Raw genomic sequence first — 16,373 nt, 5'->3', positions numbered from 1 at the left:
ATCTGTCAGGTATGGTTCAGCTGTTACTTAGAAGAGAGTGGAATACATTTATATTCCTCTGATTAATTTTTGTGATTATTTTTTGGCTGTGCACCTGACATTACAATCTCTTGTTTTACCTCAGGCCTATTTGAATCTATTTGCAACCATCATAATTTCAAAAGAACAAGATATCCAGGAACAAGTGTCATCCAGTTTCCAATCTATTTATCCAAGGTTTCATTCCAAAGTTGTGTGCAGTTACCTTATGATTAAAATGCAATAGACCATGACATTACCACTGAATTACAATTGTATTACAAATTTTACTTCCTACAGCTGACCTCAGTCTGAGAGAATAACATTTTGGCACCATTTCCAAAAAAACTGGCAGTGAGGAATCTTTTGGCATGGCTGTCTTTACCTTGACCTTCCTGGTCAGTGCCAGGATAAGTGATGTGATTGGAACAGGGGACACTGCAGTAGTGCCCACTTGATTCACATGGGGAAATCCTGAGCTTCAAATTACGCCAGAGCCTGAGCCCACAGATTAAGGAAGCAAAGAAATATGTGTTCTGGACTTAGCAGGAGATGCATTCTGGTGTGGTGATAGCAGTAAAACTGGCCATTTATATTCTGCAATTCTGTGGCTGTAAGTGGGCATTAACTATGTACAGACCATGTCAAATAAGGTTCGCTCCAAGGTGTGGAAGACTTCTTCACTTCTATGGTCTCCAGCTGCTGCTAACAAGGGCACATCTGCTGGTGGCTTAATTTTAATCTCTGTTCTTCCCATTGAGTCAAGACAGCAGTGTCCTGTTGCTGAAGTTGTGTAATATTTCTTGGGAACTTTTTAGCTGTCTTTGTTTTCAGTCACCTTCACCCCCTCTTTTCTTCACTGAGTTAAAAGGTTTCATAAAATTTCTGTCAGTAATCAGTAATGTCAGAAGTCCAGTAGCCCATGATGGAGAGACCCTGACTTCTACTGCACAGGGAATGGTGACAGCAGGACATGCAGGGTTGATGCTGCAGATACAAACTCCAGCCTCAGATCTCTGTTCCTGACTGTTGTTGTTGCTTGCCCCAGCAGTACTCATCAGCATTTCTGTTTTCTTATCTGATAGCCACCTTGTTTTTAAAGCTCATCAGTAATCTGAGAAGAAGTTCCTTGTGAATTTTTCACTTCTCCATTTTCTGCTTCACCATGACTTGAAATATCTTGACTTGTAAATTATTTTTCAGAGAGATCTCACAGAATGATGCCTTGGAGGTCATAGAAGCAAATGTGTTTTCCAACCTTCCTAAACTACATGAAATGTAAGTAATGAGCAATCTAAATGCAAAGGAGACAATTATAAAGATTCATTATAGGCAGGTATCAAAGGTTTTGCAGTTTGGTTCAGGTAAGCACTGAAGAATTTGTAGCATTACAGGAGCATTTGAAATCTCCCTTTGTCTTTTCCATCTTCTTATCTAGCTGCCCCTTTCTTTGCCTGCTCAGGTGAAAATTTATCCTCAGATCACTGCCAGGATCAAAAGGTGGTGGGGTCTGCCTGTCCATGGTAGGCTGCTCCCTGAGGTCATCCAGATCTTCTGCTGCCAAAAAGAAAATCTCAGTGTATTGTTCCAGGGCATCATGGGACAAACACAATTTTAAGATCAATATATTGACATATTTTTCTCTGATATTTCATTTCCTCTTTGCAGAAGAATTGAGAAAGCCAACAACCTCGTGTACATCGATAAAGATGCCTTCCAACACCTTCCAAGCCTCAGATATTTGTAAGATCTTTTGCTCTTTACAACTCCTAGAGTCACTTTGAATTACACACCTGTGTATTAGTCCAGCTGGTGCTGAGCACTTTGGGGGATAAGACAGGATGATTCCCTCTCCTCACTACCAGTTGCACATTATCAAGACACATTGTCATGCCTGCACAGTCCTCAGAAAAGAAGATAAAGCTTCCACAGAGAAGTCCCACACACAAGTTCCTCGAGCCTTTCTAAGCAACAGGTTGAAAATGAGTGATGAGAAGAGGAGCTGGAGCTTTCTTATGTCTCTGGAAACAAATTTAGGTTGAAATTCCTCCTAGGAGCTTAGGCACAAAAATAAAATCTCTCATCTGTCTTTGCTATGGTGCTGCCTTCTATTATATGTCTCAAACATGATGTTAAACATTTAGATTATTTTTTCTTTGGCAAAGGTGGTGTTATTGCCATGGTCTTCATAAATGCCTGATGTGAAATGATTAGGTCTCCAAAACACAAACATATAGCTGTATACAGATACAAAATAATGGTATACAAAATAAAGCTGCATGTACAGCTTTATTTCCTCAGCCAGCCTCATCAAGAATATGATTTGCCCTGCTGTGGTTGCCACATCTGCTTCTGTGGAGTTGCCATCAAAATTCAGTGGTAACTGAGTGCATCCTTACATTAAGCTGGTTACTCAGATATATTTTCACTGCTTTTAGCTCATGGTTTTACTGTGACTGATGATCTCTCCTCCGTGTTAGAACCCCAATGAAGTCCAATGAACTCCATTTAAAGCTAGTTAATTTTAATGGTGGCAGCTTATACAGCTCAAATGGTGCCCTTTGGTGGCAGGATACCAGTTTATTCACCCAGCAGGATACCAACTTAACTTTTGTATGTCCATCCACCTGAACACATAAACCCTGCCTGATTTTCCTGACTGACACAAGAAATCTTACTCATACAAGAAGCCTTGTTTTCCTTACTCATGCGAGAAGTCTGGTCGTGGTTTCTACATTTCGGCACATAAAAGGAAATATTTAATTGTCTTGTTAGAGATTTCATAAAGACACTAGGAAATCAGGTAGTGGTCTGATAAGCATAGCTCCCAGTAAGCCAAGGAGTGTTTAAAGTCTCTGAAAATCACTAGTACCTGACAGGTTCTGGGCTCAAAAATGCCAAGGGGCATTGCTTTGAATTTTTACTTTAAGATTTGAGATTTAAGACTTGGACTTTAGGAGATAAGGTGTATTTAGCACTACAGAAGCCATTACAGTTTAAACCCTCATTGAACTGGAATATGTGTCTAGATTTGGAGTAGGATTTTCACTCTTCCCAGTATTTTGACTGATTCCCACTTTATCAAATTCATCAGGTGCCTTGGTAAACTTTAACTTTTGTGTTTGCATAACTGAAACACAGATTTGCTCTTGACAGTGGGGAAATAAAGCTTTAAGTTTTTCCTCCCATTTCAAGCCTGAGTCATTCAGCAGCAACTGCTGTCTTTGAGTAGCACTGGCCACCTAAGAACAAAACCACAGCATTTGTTTATCCCATGTAAAATCCCCAGAACAAGCTGCCTTGGGGAGTACAGTTGTCAGATGTACAGATGGGTAGAAAGAATGAGAGCACATTTATCTCACATGAAATTGAAGCAGAAATGTGAACATACTAAAGAACACATAGTGAGCATTTAAATATGGGACACAGAAATCATAGGTGAAGGTAAATTCTCAGTTTAAATAGCTGAAATAGGGAAAGTTTTCTCTTGGCACTAGTGGATGTTGCCTCTTCTGAACACTTGTCATTCCACACTCCCATGCATGTTGACTCAAACATTCAGAGGTTCCACCTATGTAAAAATTCAGCTGCAGGAGCAATCCTATGATCTATAGAAGCAACAGGTTGAGGATTATTTGTCTTGTCTACCTGACCATTCCCCCGTCCTCTTCAGTTAGTTTTGCTTGCTAGTTGATATCAGAGGAAACTGCATTTTGAAGGGGTTTTTTTAAGGTTTTTTTCTCTTGTGAGCAGAACAGACTCTCCAGCTGCTGTACTCCATTTCTTCCCAGATCCACTTCATATATCCCATTAATTTGGTGCCTTATTGAAATTCCTGATGCTCTTCACTGCTTTCCTCCATTTTCCAGGAGAGGCTTTTCTGTAAACTTTATGATTTGGTAACTACAAGATTTCCTCTAGTTTATTCACAGTCCCTTAATTTATGCTCATTCTTGTGCCAAGGTTTTTCTCTGATTTGGTGTTTACACATCTTTGGTGTTTACTCCACTAATGGATTCATGCTGCATCTGCCCTGTGCCTTCATTTGAGGAGGTAAAACCCCCCAGTCTTGCATGACTATAGAGCACAAAAGGGCCAGGTTTCATGGCTGGCAGCTTCTGATGACTGTGGGGTTTGTTCTAATAACAAGGGCTGAGGATGTGCTGGGGGTATAAATCTGTGCAATATTGTTGGCTTCAGTGGAGCTACATCATTTCCCAACACAGGGACCAGGAGCAGGACACAAATTTCTTGCTGGGGACTTTCTGCATCCAGTGAGCCAGGCATGATGCTGAGTAACATCATGCTCAAATCAACATGCTCAGATCACCTCTCTACATAGAGCCACAGCTTTGTGTTCTCCCCTCCATTTCTGGAGGAAAGATGCCATTTTCTCCATCCCCTGGCTTCACTGACTGGTGCTTGCTCTTTTGGAAACTGAATAGGCAGAAAGCTTTGCTGTTTGAAAGGGTAGGATAGGTAATTTAATGAGAGAGCAGAAACCTTGATGGAAGGCTGTAAAACACCATCTGATAAAGGTAACCCAGTCTTCATATTCACCTTCCTGTGACATGCAAGGAAGAGGCAGTGCTGAAAATAGAAGGTAAAGTGTCGAGGAGGTTAATAGATTGATGGTTTTTCTGTTCAGTTAGAGGGGGTTTTGTGGTGGTTGTTCAGGGTTTTTTATACAAGACACAAGCAAAAGGTTGTAAACATGTGGGACTACAGTTTGAAATAATTCATAAAAGGGTAAAGCATCTGTGTGGAACAGCTATTGCAGAAATGATAAAAATTTTAAGGCCATGAAAGGAAACTTGTAAAACCTGGAAACTTGTAAACCTGTACATCACTGCCTAATTTTTGCATTAATTGCTGTAAGTTAGGAAGGAATAGCACATGGTTTTGTCAATACCTTGTCCCATAACAGCTTAGGTGATTCTGTCTGATTGTGTAAGGAGGTACAGAGAGACCAAGCTGTAACCAGCATCTCAAAGTACAAGAACTTGGGTACCTGCCCATCTTTGGATCATTGTGGTTCTTCTGAAGCTCCCAGCCATGGGGACAGTCTGGCAGGGTACAAGACACGTGCTCTGATTCCTTACACAGTTCTGTGGCTGTAGCAGAACGCTTGAAACAAAATGCATAAAATCTTTCAGGAAAAAAAATACATTTACTGGTAGTTTTCATTTAGAAAACACAGGGGAAAAAAAAATCAGTCTCAATGTCCAAAAATGAGCCCAGGTACTACAGCCCATTAGTTTAATGACCTTTGCAACACATTGTTTGCAAGGCTTTCTCTGTGTTTCTACAAAAATAGTTGTATAGCCACTGGGTCATGTTTATGGGCAGGCAAGAAGCTCTAGCTAGCCTTGTCAGTCCCCTCATCAGTTTCATGGGCTCATTATGGCCACCAGCTGTTGAATATTAATATGCTTTTATCTCTGTCAACTTGGAGACAAATACATTTCCTCCCAGCCCCTTTGTCACTCCCTTTGCCTCCTGCATCATCATTACCAGTATGGCAAAAACACAAAGGAGAGGAAAATGCTGAAAAAACACAGAGCTGAACAGCCTAAACCTTCTAGAAACAGGCAACCTTAACTTTCTCACCAGTCTTTTAGAAGCAGTGAAGAGAACTGCTAATTGGTTTTCTTGGGTATATGCCAGAGAGACAGACTGCTTCAAAATGGTAACTTACTGACCTTTTCATGGGTACAAGATTATTTATCTGGCTCTCATTAGGGAGACCTGTGGCATGGTCTCCTTAATAATGTAGTGATGGCTTTTCAAACTCATTTTCTTTCCAAAATTAGTTCTCATATGTGATCTATGTCCTTTGGTTCATTTTTGAGGGGTGTCCATGTCCTGCATGAAGCAATCTCAGCTTACAATACAAAGATTTGAATGTAACACTCCTTTCAGGTTAATATTGAGGGCATACAGCTGAATTGTCGGAGGGGAGGGAAAATGTAGGTCCCAAAACTATAGGTTTTGCCTGCAGAAGGAGCAGAGCCCAACTCCAAAGTCTTTCAGCAACTTATACCTGTCTGGTGCTTCCTAAACACAAATCTGCATTTGCTGCAGGTGCAGCAAACCCCACAGAATTCCTGACCCTTTTCTTGGAGCTGACTCTTCAATAAAAAGAAGTGATGGTCCACTCCTTCCTTTGGCATGGCAGCCTCGCAGTTAAAGACCTTTCCCCAGGAGTGGGGGCTGCAGATTTAAGAATCCTGGGGTACCTGAATCAGGGGAATGTCCCGCTGCAATCAGGCTCACAAGCACCATCAAGTGACCAGTGTGATTAAGGGACACCAAGATAATGCTTCCTGAGTGAAGTTGTGTTTATCTCTAGCCACCTTGAGTTTGCAATTTAGCAAATACCTACAGTAAATTGATGAGGTAAACTGCATTCCCAGATTTGTCAGAATAGCTCCTACAATTTGGCACAAAAAAAGAAAACAGACAAATTGCTATATCTGGAGATAAGCAGCCAGAATCTTCCAGGAATTAGTTTCTGATTTTTTTTTTTTTTTTCTCTGCTGATTGTGGTGCTCTGTTTTCTTAAGTGCTGACTCTAGTAAGCCTTTTCAGAAAGACAATTAATACCTTGGAAAGCAGCCATCAGCAGCCTGGAAAAAAAAAATTCTCACCAAGCGGTTTATGCATGGCAAGGGGAGACTCAGTTATAACACAGATTAAAGAGGACACTTGTTTAAAGTGAGGTTACTAAGGATGTATACATTGTATGGTAAATATATTGACAAAGCTGTCCTGCAGGAAAGATATTCAGTAAATTGGATTATCTACATTCTAAAAAGATTATCCACTTAAAGGCCTCTGGAGATTTGCTGGTGGAATAAAAAGAGAGGGAAGATCTAGGCTACAGTCTAGCTAAATATTTTTTCAGATATTTTTTCTGCATTTAATTAAAAGAACATCCTCTCCCGCTCCTAATCACCATTCCGTGCTCTGTGCAATCAGTGCCTTGTACCACCTGTAGATTTATTTCAATATGTAATGATTTGTCAAAGATGCTTTCTCTTCATCTCATGCTGCTCAGTTGACACCAGTGAAAATTGATCCCTGAACACTTTGGAATTACTGGAAAGATCAGAACTAACCCAAGGCATTGGGGATGGTTTTTCTCCCATGTATGGTGAAAGCCCTGATAGCCAATATGGAATTTTGGTATGCTGGGATTAAGTTGCCCTTGGGAGCAGTGTTTGAATAGCAGATGTTAGAGGCTTGTCACCTTTCATTGCTGCACCATAAGGACCGAGATTTTCTTGGGGAAAGAAGAAAAAAAGAAAGAAAAGCTTCTTATGTCTTCTCTGCCCCACAGTAGCCACACACTGCTTGGCAGCAGTCTCCTCCTTCATTTTCCTACTGAGGGAAATGTATGCCATAATTTGTGTTTAAAAGGGGCTTGTAAAATAGGATTGCACGAATTTTTAGCATATGACTCATTTAAAATTAAAGGCAGCTTTCCACTAAAGCCCTGTACATATCCAGTAATTTAGAGAGTGTATTTTAAAATATTGTAAGAGGGAGTTACAGGTTCTTCTCCTATTGCTTCTAATTTTTTTTTGGCAAAGTCCTTTTATGAAGTGTAAGTGCAGAAATGTTTTAAGTAACAAGGGCCTTGTATAATCCACCTGCTTGGTTAATCATCCTTTCCATTTAACTATATGTAATAGTTTTTCACAGGCATTTTTGTGGAGCTTTCTTGGTCACACGTGACAGCTGTTATTTTTAAGTTAATGCAATGTCAGACCACTCTGAATCCTGAGACTAAACAGTTTTGACATTTCAGCAGCTTTCCCAAATTGACTTCTTGAATATTCACTAATACTACTTTAATTTTTCCCTGCATATGAACTATTGCTTTCTGTTACAAGATGAGACAGATCAAAGTTGGCTTTTCAGCATCTGAGGATACCCAGATACCATCTCAGGGAGCTCAGAGCAGTACTTATGCAAGTGAACGACTTTTTTACGGACTTATGTGTCACCCTGAGTTCCCAAATGTAGGATTTGGTTGTCACATGGAGGCATTCAGTTTCAGTTCAAATTATGAAACCTGAAAGACTGCAACTCTCTTGAAATAATCATCTAGGTTCATAAAGAAACATCATATGAACAATGTTACCTTTTTTCAGTCTCATCTAGTCCTTCAATCACAATTCAGCTATTCAGGAATGATTAAGGAAAGGAAAGAAAAGAAAAGAAAAGAAAAGAAAAGAAAAGAAAAGAAAAGAAAAGAAAAGAAAAGAAAAGAAAAGAAAAGAAAAGAAAAGAAAAGAAAAGAAAAGAAAAGAAAAGAAAAGAAAAGAAACAAAACTCCATCTAATAATAAAAGAATGTTGTTCTAAGTTCCAGGATAAAAAAAAACCTTACATATCCTGTGTTCCTTAAGACACCAATATTCTCAGTGAAAAATTACCTTCTTTACCATCTCATATATTAAAAATGCAAAGATATAATCAAACTTTTAAGAATCTGCATTTTCTCTTTGTTTGGTGGGATAAACAGGAGACTTTTTGGTGTCTGGGAAAAAGCTCCCAAATTTTCAGAAGCCAGTCCAGTCCAACTCCTCCTTCCAGCACTGAGCCCTCCTTCCAGCCATCAGCAGCCACCAGTCATCTCCTGCTGCATGGCAACATCACATTTTTTCCTGACCTTGCTACTGCTCTGGATAACAAAATTTGACTAAATTAGATGTGGTCCATCTCTCTGGATACCTGTGACCTCAGTGGCTGTGAGCACAGGGCTGTCCTTCAGAATCAGCAGCTCTGGGGTGCTGTTTCATGGACAGGAACCACAGTGCAGGGGCCAGTGATGGACAGTGCAGTGGGAGGGTGGAGGTATCTAAGGACAGAGGCTTGGGTCCATTTCCAGCTGCACAGGCAGCTGAAATGTTCCTTTGATTTTGGCTCCTCACTATCAAAGGTGCTGGGGAGTAAAATGTCCTAATTCTCGCCTAATTTCATCAATTAATTTCCCCTGGAAATCATGTGCCCTCTCTTACAGTAGAAGGTTAAAACTGTGGTGGGTCAATACTTTTGTCTTAAAACATCTGCCATGAAAATGACTGTCTTGTACCAGTGCAGTTGACTTCTTAGAATATTGTTGGAAAATTAATATGGACAATTTACTGAGATCATCAGGAGAGACTGTGTTATCATCCAAGGTAGGGTTTCTCCCTTTACATCTGTCAGCAGAATTCAGCTTGTGCTTTGGACAAAAACCTTTTTAAATTGCAATTTTGAGTTTCCTACTGGAAAACTCCACTTTTGTGGCTAAACTCTGCCTTTTGTGACAACCATTTTAAGTCAAATATTTTTTCTTCTTCATTAATTGATGCCCTCTTTCCAGGGGCAGACTGAATAATCTTCATCTTCTCTTCTCCTTAGGTTAATATCAAACACTGGCCTTCGGTTTTTACCTGCTGTCCACAAGATTCACTCTTTCCAGAAAGTTTTGCTGTAAGTTTGAACGTTTGCTTTTCACTTTTTGAAAGCTGCCTTTGAGTATTCTTCTGCTCCAGCAAAACCTTTCAAGACACGGTTCCCCATGTGTTCATTTATTAGCTCTGCAGTGGCGTGTTGATTGTGGTTTTGCAGGCACTGATGGTCAGAAGGTCTCAGTTCTCTCCAGGTCCCCCTTCTACAAAGCATTGGAACTTGTACCTTACAGACCACTCTTCCTTTAACTGCAGTGTGAGCACATGTCTGGGTGGCCCAGGGGATGGATAACAGCCTTTGACCCCTCTTTCAGAAGCTGAAATCCAAACAGGATGGTGGCAGTGGAAATTTGTTGCAGCCTGGTGAAAATTTTCTGACCTGCATGGGAAAAGTCACTGATCTCAGAGCTGAGTTCCAGCAGAAGTGGCCACATCACAAAGAAAAGAAAAAAAAAAAATAAAAACAACACCAGCAAACCACACCAAAATCCAAACTCAGAGGATTATCTACCATACCCTTTTCCATTTTCCTCTGTCAGTATAATTGTCTCCAGAAAATTAATTTTTTTTTTTCCTATGGAAAACTCCAGTGTCAACGAGGAAAAAAATATTTGTGCAAAATTTTGTGTGAAATCTGGCTGTTAATTTCCTAAAGCACTTCTTCTGCAGAAAAAAAATGCATATCAGAAAAACTTGGTTTCTTTTTCACTGAAAAATACTTTGACATGCATTTGTCAGTCCGTTTTTAGTATAACTGAAAACATTCTTTTTGGACAAGATTTATTGTTAATTCACATACAAAGTTCTGCATCTTCAGATGTTTGATTAGAAGATTTCAACCTGCAGAAACATTAATCCTGCAATTATTAATGGCTATCTTAGTAATACCCATTAATATCAATAAAAATGCTTATAAAACATAGAGGGGATGACTGAATATAGTAAGCAGACATATAAGATAAGAAATCCATTTCAGAAATACATTTGAGGTTCTTAATTCTGAGAACTTCAGTTCATTGCTCTTTGAAACCATCAAGGAAATGCAACAGCTATGGCACTACAGGGATTTTCACCTCTACGCCTTTGTGTTTATCATCACTCTTAACTAGACAGGAATTACTGTGTCCTGTACCAGCAAAAGCTTTTAATTTTTTAGGTGCAGCTCCTCACTTCCCTGTAAGAATAAATAGACCTTGATATTGATTCAGTCCCAAACTAGACCTCGGTTCAAACCTTGGACTCTCTGAGGTCAAAAAGAGAATTCCCCTTGCCTTCAGCTGTGCCAATATTTAAGTCCCAAAGATAGGTCTTGAAATTTATAAAGAGCAGAGCTTTAGTAGAGGGATACAGTTCACTTGCAAGGGTGCTGTGTTCCCTCCCTATTCCTGCCCCTGCTGCCCTCAGTTGCAGATTGAAGCCTCTGTGTAAGTGTCACTCTGTGCAGAGTTGTGGCTATATAGAGCTGTCAGCATGAGATAATTTTGGAACCGCAATTAATTTCAAGCTTTGCAGATAATTAATTTTGTTCCATGCTTTCCAACAGAAACAGCATGGAAACAGCAATATCCCCAGTCTAAATTATGAGTAACACTATTTAACTTCTCTGAGGCCTATATTGAGCCAGCAGCAGAACGTTCCTTTTTTTTTTTTTTTTCTTTTTTTTTTTTTTGTATCAGTCACAACAGAGGAAAGACAGAAATTCTTATTTGTCCATTCAACAAATTGCACTGACAGGGGTCCTGCATTTAAGTTCTTAAGCACATACAAAGCTTATAAGCAACCCTGTTGACATCAGCTGGGGAATGATTCATGGGCTGGTAGGTACCCTGCTGAATCAGGCCAAAAAGGCTAATGGCTTTCCTCCTTCTGCTTGGGAGGCTGGGAGAAGAAGTGGCCTTGCAGCCCCTCCGATTGCATTTTCTGGGGAGTATGTTTGCTGGAGGAGCTATTTCATCCACCTCAGGGTTATAGACCTGAGCTTATATGCATTTTAATGTCTTCAGCCTATTTGGGAGGAAAGTATGGGGGTGTTGGAAATGTTTTTCTCCAGCCTTTTTTATCAGGAAGGTTTGTGCTCTGTGGGAGAAAAATGTCCCGGAAACTTTGGTTATTACCCTCTGTCTGTAGTACTTCCTCAGATTGAGTATAAGGGAAAAATACTGTGTTTGAAGTAGCATATTGTATTGAAAGGCTCATAGAAGTACAAAAAGGTGTAGTTTCTATTGTATTTTATTTTTCAGAGATATTCAAGACAATATCAATATTCGTACAATTGAAAGAAATTCATTCATGGGCCTGAGTTCTGAAAGTGTGATTCTGTGAGTAGACGTGGCAAACTCATTATTCTCCTTGTTAGCTCATTTCTTTTCCAGAACAGGGTCAAGGATAGCAGGAGTTGGGCACTTTTTCATACACTTCCAAATTCAATTTGAGATTTTACATCTCTCCTTGCCCCTGAGATCTCTGTATTCTGTTTCCCTGCCATGAAACAAATGAATGCTTTTGGGTTTTTTTTTGTTGTGTTCTATTCCTACTCTTTATTTTAGAAGCAGATCAGAGAGTGAATTTAGTAATTACCAATGCCAAGGTTAAACACCTACAGCTACAGTTCCCTGTGATACAAATTGTGTTCAAAAGGATGGCACGACTCATAAATATTTACAGTCAGACACATCACTCAAAGACATTTATTACCTGGGCAGAATGTATGAAGATGTTGTGGAAATGTGCTTTCTTTGTACACAATGTTAATGCATTGGTACGAGTGGGCTCTCAATGCAGTTTGGAGCTGCGTGGTTAGCTGGCTCTACATTTGATTTGAGCAGTCATGTATTTTAATGAACTAGCTGGCTTCTTTGATCCTTTCTCTCTGTATATCAAAACATATTGTTTGCTTGCTAACAAGATGCCTTCCTTTCACTTAGCCAGTGGCCAGACTGGAAAAAATTCCCACCATGTGGTTTACCTGGCACACTGAGAGAGAAAAGTGAGGTTTGAATTGACTGAGCTCGCGTCGATTCTGGGTCAGACCATCAATAATGAAGAGAGGCCAGTAACAAGTCACTTGGCTTTATCTCTCCCTTTTCCCTATCAGTTATGCACAAGCTCTCTACACTTTTCTGAAGTTTAAACACACACACACACACACACACACACACACACACACACACACACACATATACACACAGACTTTTCTCAAGTATATATCTGCAAAGCACTGCACAACAAATACTATGTTTGTTTTCATGATACCACTGGAGGGTAAGATAAATATCCCAGGGTTTTGCTGTGTTTTGATCTCTCTGTGCCACTTAAGCAGCTTGAAGCTGGCTTTCCCCTTTCTCCCCAAAATGTTTCATTGCTTATATCAGAAAGAAATTCTTTGTTGTGAGAGGGTGAGGCAGCAGAACACCCTCAACCAGAACAGGTTGCCCAGAGCAGATGTGGATGCCCCATCCCTGGAAGTGCAAAAGGCCAGGTTGGATGGAGCTTTGTGCAGGCTGGTCTAATGGAAGGTGTTGCTGTCAGTGGCAGGGGGTTTGGGACTGGGTGATCTTTAAGCCCAAATTTTCTGGTCCCTTCCAGCCCAAATCTACTGTGATTCTGTGATTGTCACAGGCTCCCCACACCCACCAGTGTGTGCAGGAGCAGCAAGAGCTGTGTGAGCAGACCTGGCCTCCAGCTCCAGATCAGACAATGTCCTAACTTTACTCTAGTTCTCCCTAGACCACTTTGGGACAGAGGCCCTGCATGCACCCTTTGAGAGTCCCTGATTAGGCTTTCCTTGTGCTGTGGTGAACTTAGCTCATTTTAGGCTCAAATATGCCATTTTTCTATACAAAACTGAAGTCCCAGCAACTCAACAGAGTCACAGCAACATCATTTACCGCAAGCAGGCATATCAAGATTATTAAAATCATCCAGGACCCATTTAACCCTCACATTCTAGGGAGAAACCATTTTAATGGGCTTAGCTATGGAAGGCCCCAAGCATATTTCCACCAGTAATTTGGATTTAATCTTACGCTAGGCATGGGATCAGCGCAGGTGGGAACTCAGGAGACATTTGGTGATGAAGTGCTAGAAATTTGTGGAAGAAATCCACCTTGCTTCCAGGTCTACATGCAACTTAGTCTCTAAGATAAATCTTTCCAGTCCTGAAGTAGGGTGTGAATGGTACCTCAGGGACAGTGACCTCTTGCACTGGGTGAATTTTAGAGTTTTAAAAATCCGCTCTAGCCATGAAGTGGTAGGGAAAAGCCCCCATGTCCAAGCTCTGACCTCTGCCTCCATTGTCACCTTGCTAATGTAAGAGTTCGTGGAGTCAGTAAGGATGCTGGTTGAAGTCAGGGGAGAATATGCCTCAATAGGAATTCATCTATGTGTACTATAATGATGTCTCAGGACTTGGGTAATTTTTTTGCTCTTTTTACTACTCAGATGCTATTAGCCAGGTGACAAGAGTATATAGTCCACACTGTGTGGCTACAGTGACTGTTTTACAACCTCAGTATCTCATTGCATTAACATCATGTTCAGTGAGAGAATGCAGCAAGTGCTAATAGTGTGATTAAAAATGTATCTATCAGCCTGGCAGCTACAAATTTATAAGATCAATGTAATATAATAAATGTTTCAAATGCTGTAAGCAGGGACCTGTCTCTCCTCCGTGCCTGCTCACTCATGTCTAATAGTGCTGGCAAGTGAAGGGGATGGTGACAGTTCTCCTGATCCAGCCTGACAGACATTATAGACACAGAGCTATGTGCAGATGCCTGTCATGGTCAAAAGAGCAATCCTTTCAGCCAGACCCATGACTGATTTCCGTGCTGACCTTAGCTCACCACCTCAGACCTCAGATAAGTGGGTCACTTGTATGCTCAGCTTTCAAAGTGAATTAGAAAAGAGTCCAGCTCTGCTGACAGTTTAATTAAATCAGGCCATTTCTGCCATCAATCAGACCTGTCATTGCCTGTTGGAGAGGGCGTGAGCTGCGAAGTGACGTGTAAGGCGAGATGAAAGATTGCACCGTAAAGATGATAAATTTTACTGACCTAAATGTAAATTTTTAGCACCATGAAGGGACAGAAGGAAGGTCGTTAAACGTTAATTAGGTATGCACCAGAGTAAAAACTTGGCAGAGAGCCCCAGGAGCTTCAATTGCCAGGTTCACTACCTGTGGCCTCCTCCTGGGGAGAGGAGCCTGGGGAGGTAGGACTGGGCAGCAGAGCAGACAGGGAGTGTAATTTGTCAAGGCAGCAGTGTAGGAGGAATCACCTGCTTTCTGGGCACTTTGGCTGCCCCCTCCTGCCCTCCTGCCTGGCTCAGTAACCATCAGCCCCCCTCCTCCACCTGCCTGGCTGTGGATGTCAGCCCATGGCACACAGCAGGCTTTTTTCCCTAATAACTGGCAAAGGTGAAGCCGTGGCCCAGCATTTCAAAAACATCCCGCTAAGAGTAAAACTGAGTGGCACTGAGAGCACCAACAGGAGAGATTCTGGTCTCCCTGGCTTCTCTGCTGCATTCCCAGTGGAGCCATGAGCAACGCCAGCATCTTAATCAGCTCTGACCTTACTCTGGAATTTACTCCAGCTGCCATCTCTGATGGTAGCACTCCTCCACCCTGTTCATGTCTGCCCCCTCCATAGCCTTCTTCCACTACTGGAGTCTTACAGGCTAGGATTTGTAGAATTTTCACCATTTCAATGTCCATTTAATGATTTTGTTTGTTTGAGATTCCCTGTTTTGAATTGCATACATTTTAGTCATGAAGCATAAATAAGAACACAGCTCTCTTTTCCTTTTCTCTGTTGCAGATGGCTCAATAAAAATGGAATTCAGGACATTGAGGATCATGCATTTAATGGAACATACCTGGATGAGCTGTAACTATTTCTGTTGTTTCCAATTCTGAAAAATGAAGATAGTACTTTCTGCAAGGTTTTTTTTTTTTAGTCTCAGATTGTTTCAGCATAAACTATTGTGTTTTTCAGAAATCTAAGTGATAATCACAACCTAGAAAAGTTGCCAAATGAGGTCTTCCAGGGAGCCAACGGACCCGTTGTTTTGTAAGTAGTAGTTGGATAACATTTTTCTCATTACTGACTCCTTAGAAAAGGTCAGAGAAGAACATATGAATGCCAGTCTGGATTTCAACGTCTTGCACACCTTGGAGGTCAAGACCAGAAGTCTAGTTCTGAATTTTAAAAAAAGGAAACCACAACTGAAATTTCAGTCTAGAACTTTATTTTCACTTTGTCCTCAAGTTTTTGAGAGTATTGAAGGTGAGAGATTTAGATCCAGGTTCTTCTCCACAGTTTATTAAAATATACAAGAGAGGAGTCATTCTGCTTTGTTTTTTCCCCTAAGAAAAAATAATTTTGGTTTTCTGTTTGAACAAAATCAAGACCGGGTGAGTGGTTTTTAGTGCTGAAATCTGAATTATGTGCCACTGAAGATCTGCCCCTGCATCTGTGCAGCTTAATTCTGAAGTAAAACTCCCATCCTACAAGTGTGGGAATTGGGATAGGTATGAGATACATCCCACACAGTTACAGCAGGATGCCCTTGGTGGGTGATGAGCTGGGAATTGAGAACTCAGCGGTGGAAAATTCAGCAGTAGGATGCTCATGGATCTCAGCCACCATTATCTCAAGACACAGTTTGCCACAGGCTCCAAAAATATATGAGTTTGCACAGCTGCCTGTGTTTCTGAGCACAAGCTACCACATGCAAGGGCTGCAAGAGAGATGTGAGGTTCTTTTTTCATCTCACTGATACATTGGAACCTTTCTCTCTTTGCATCTATCCTGGTTGTCCAGAAAGGGCTAAAAGTCACCCTGAACAAGTGAGAGGGGTCATTGGAGCTGTTGGAAGATTTTGCACAGATGCT

At 40.9% G+C, this 16,373-nt stretch overlaps 1 protein-coding gene across 4 annotated transcripts in view; it reads left to right on the top strand.

The window, feature by feature from the left end:
- LOC119699891 (follicle-stimulating hormone receptor) overlaps window positions 1-16,373 on the top strand; it is an 80,050-nt gene that overhangs the window by 51,327 nt on the left and 12,350 nt on the right. For 2 of the 4 annotated variants that reach the window (XM_038133936.1, XM_038133940.1), the window contains exons 3-8: window positions 1,222-1,296; window positions 1,687-1,761; window positions 9,432-9,503; window positions 11,722-11,799; window positions 15,298-15,366; window positions 15,475-15,549. In XM_038133936.1, the coding sequence (XP_037989864.1) occupies window positions 1,222-1,296; window positions 1,687-1,761; window positions 9,432-9,503; window positions 11,722-11,799; window positions 15,298-15,366; window positions 15,475-15,549 (444 nt within the window). The remainder of the gene's footprint in view (window positions 1-1,221; window positions 1,297-1,686; window positions 1,762-9,431; window positions 9,504-11,721; window positions 11,800-15,297; window positions 15,367-15,474; window positions 15,550-16,373) is intronic. The other 2 variants (XM_038133937.1, XM_038133938.1) reach the window with 2 other exon arrangements.

This window comes from Motacilla alba, chromosome 3, assembly GCF_015832195.1.
Source record: "Motacilla alba alba isolate MOTALB_02 chromosome 3, Motacilla_alba_V1.0_pri, whole genome shotgun sequence".
Lineage (NCBI taxonomy): Eukaryota > Metazoa > Chordata > Aves > Passeriformes > Motacillidae > Motacilla > Motacilla alba.
This window is presented reverse-complemented; position numbering and strand designations above follow the sequence as displayed.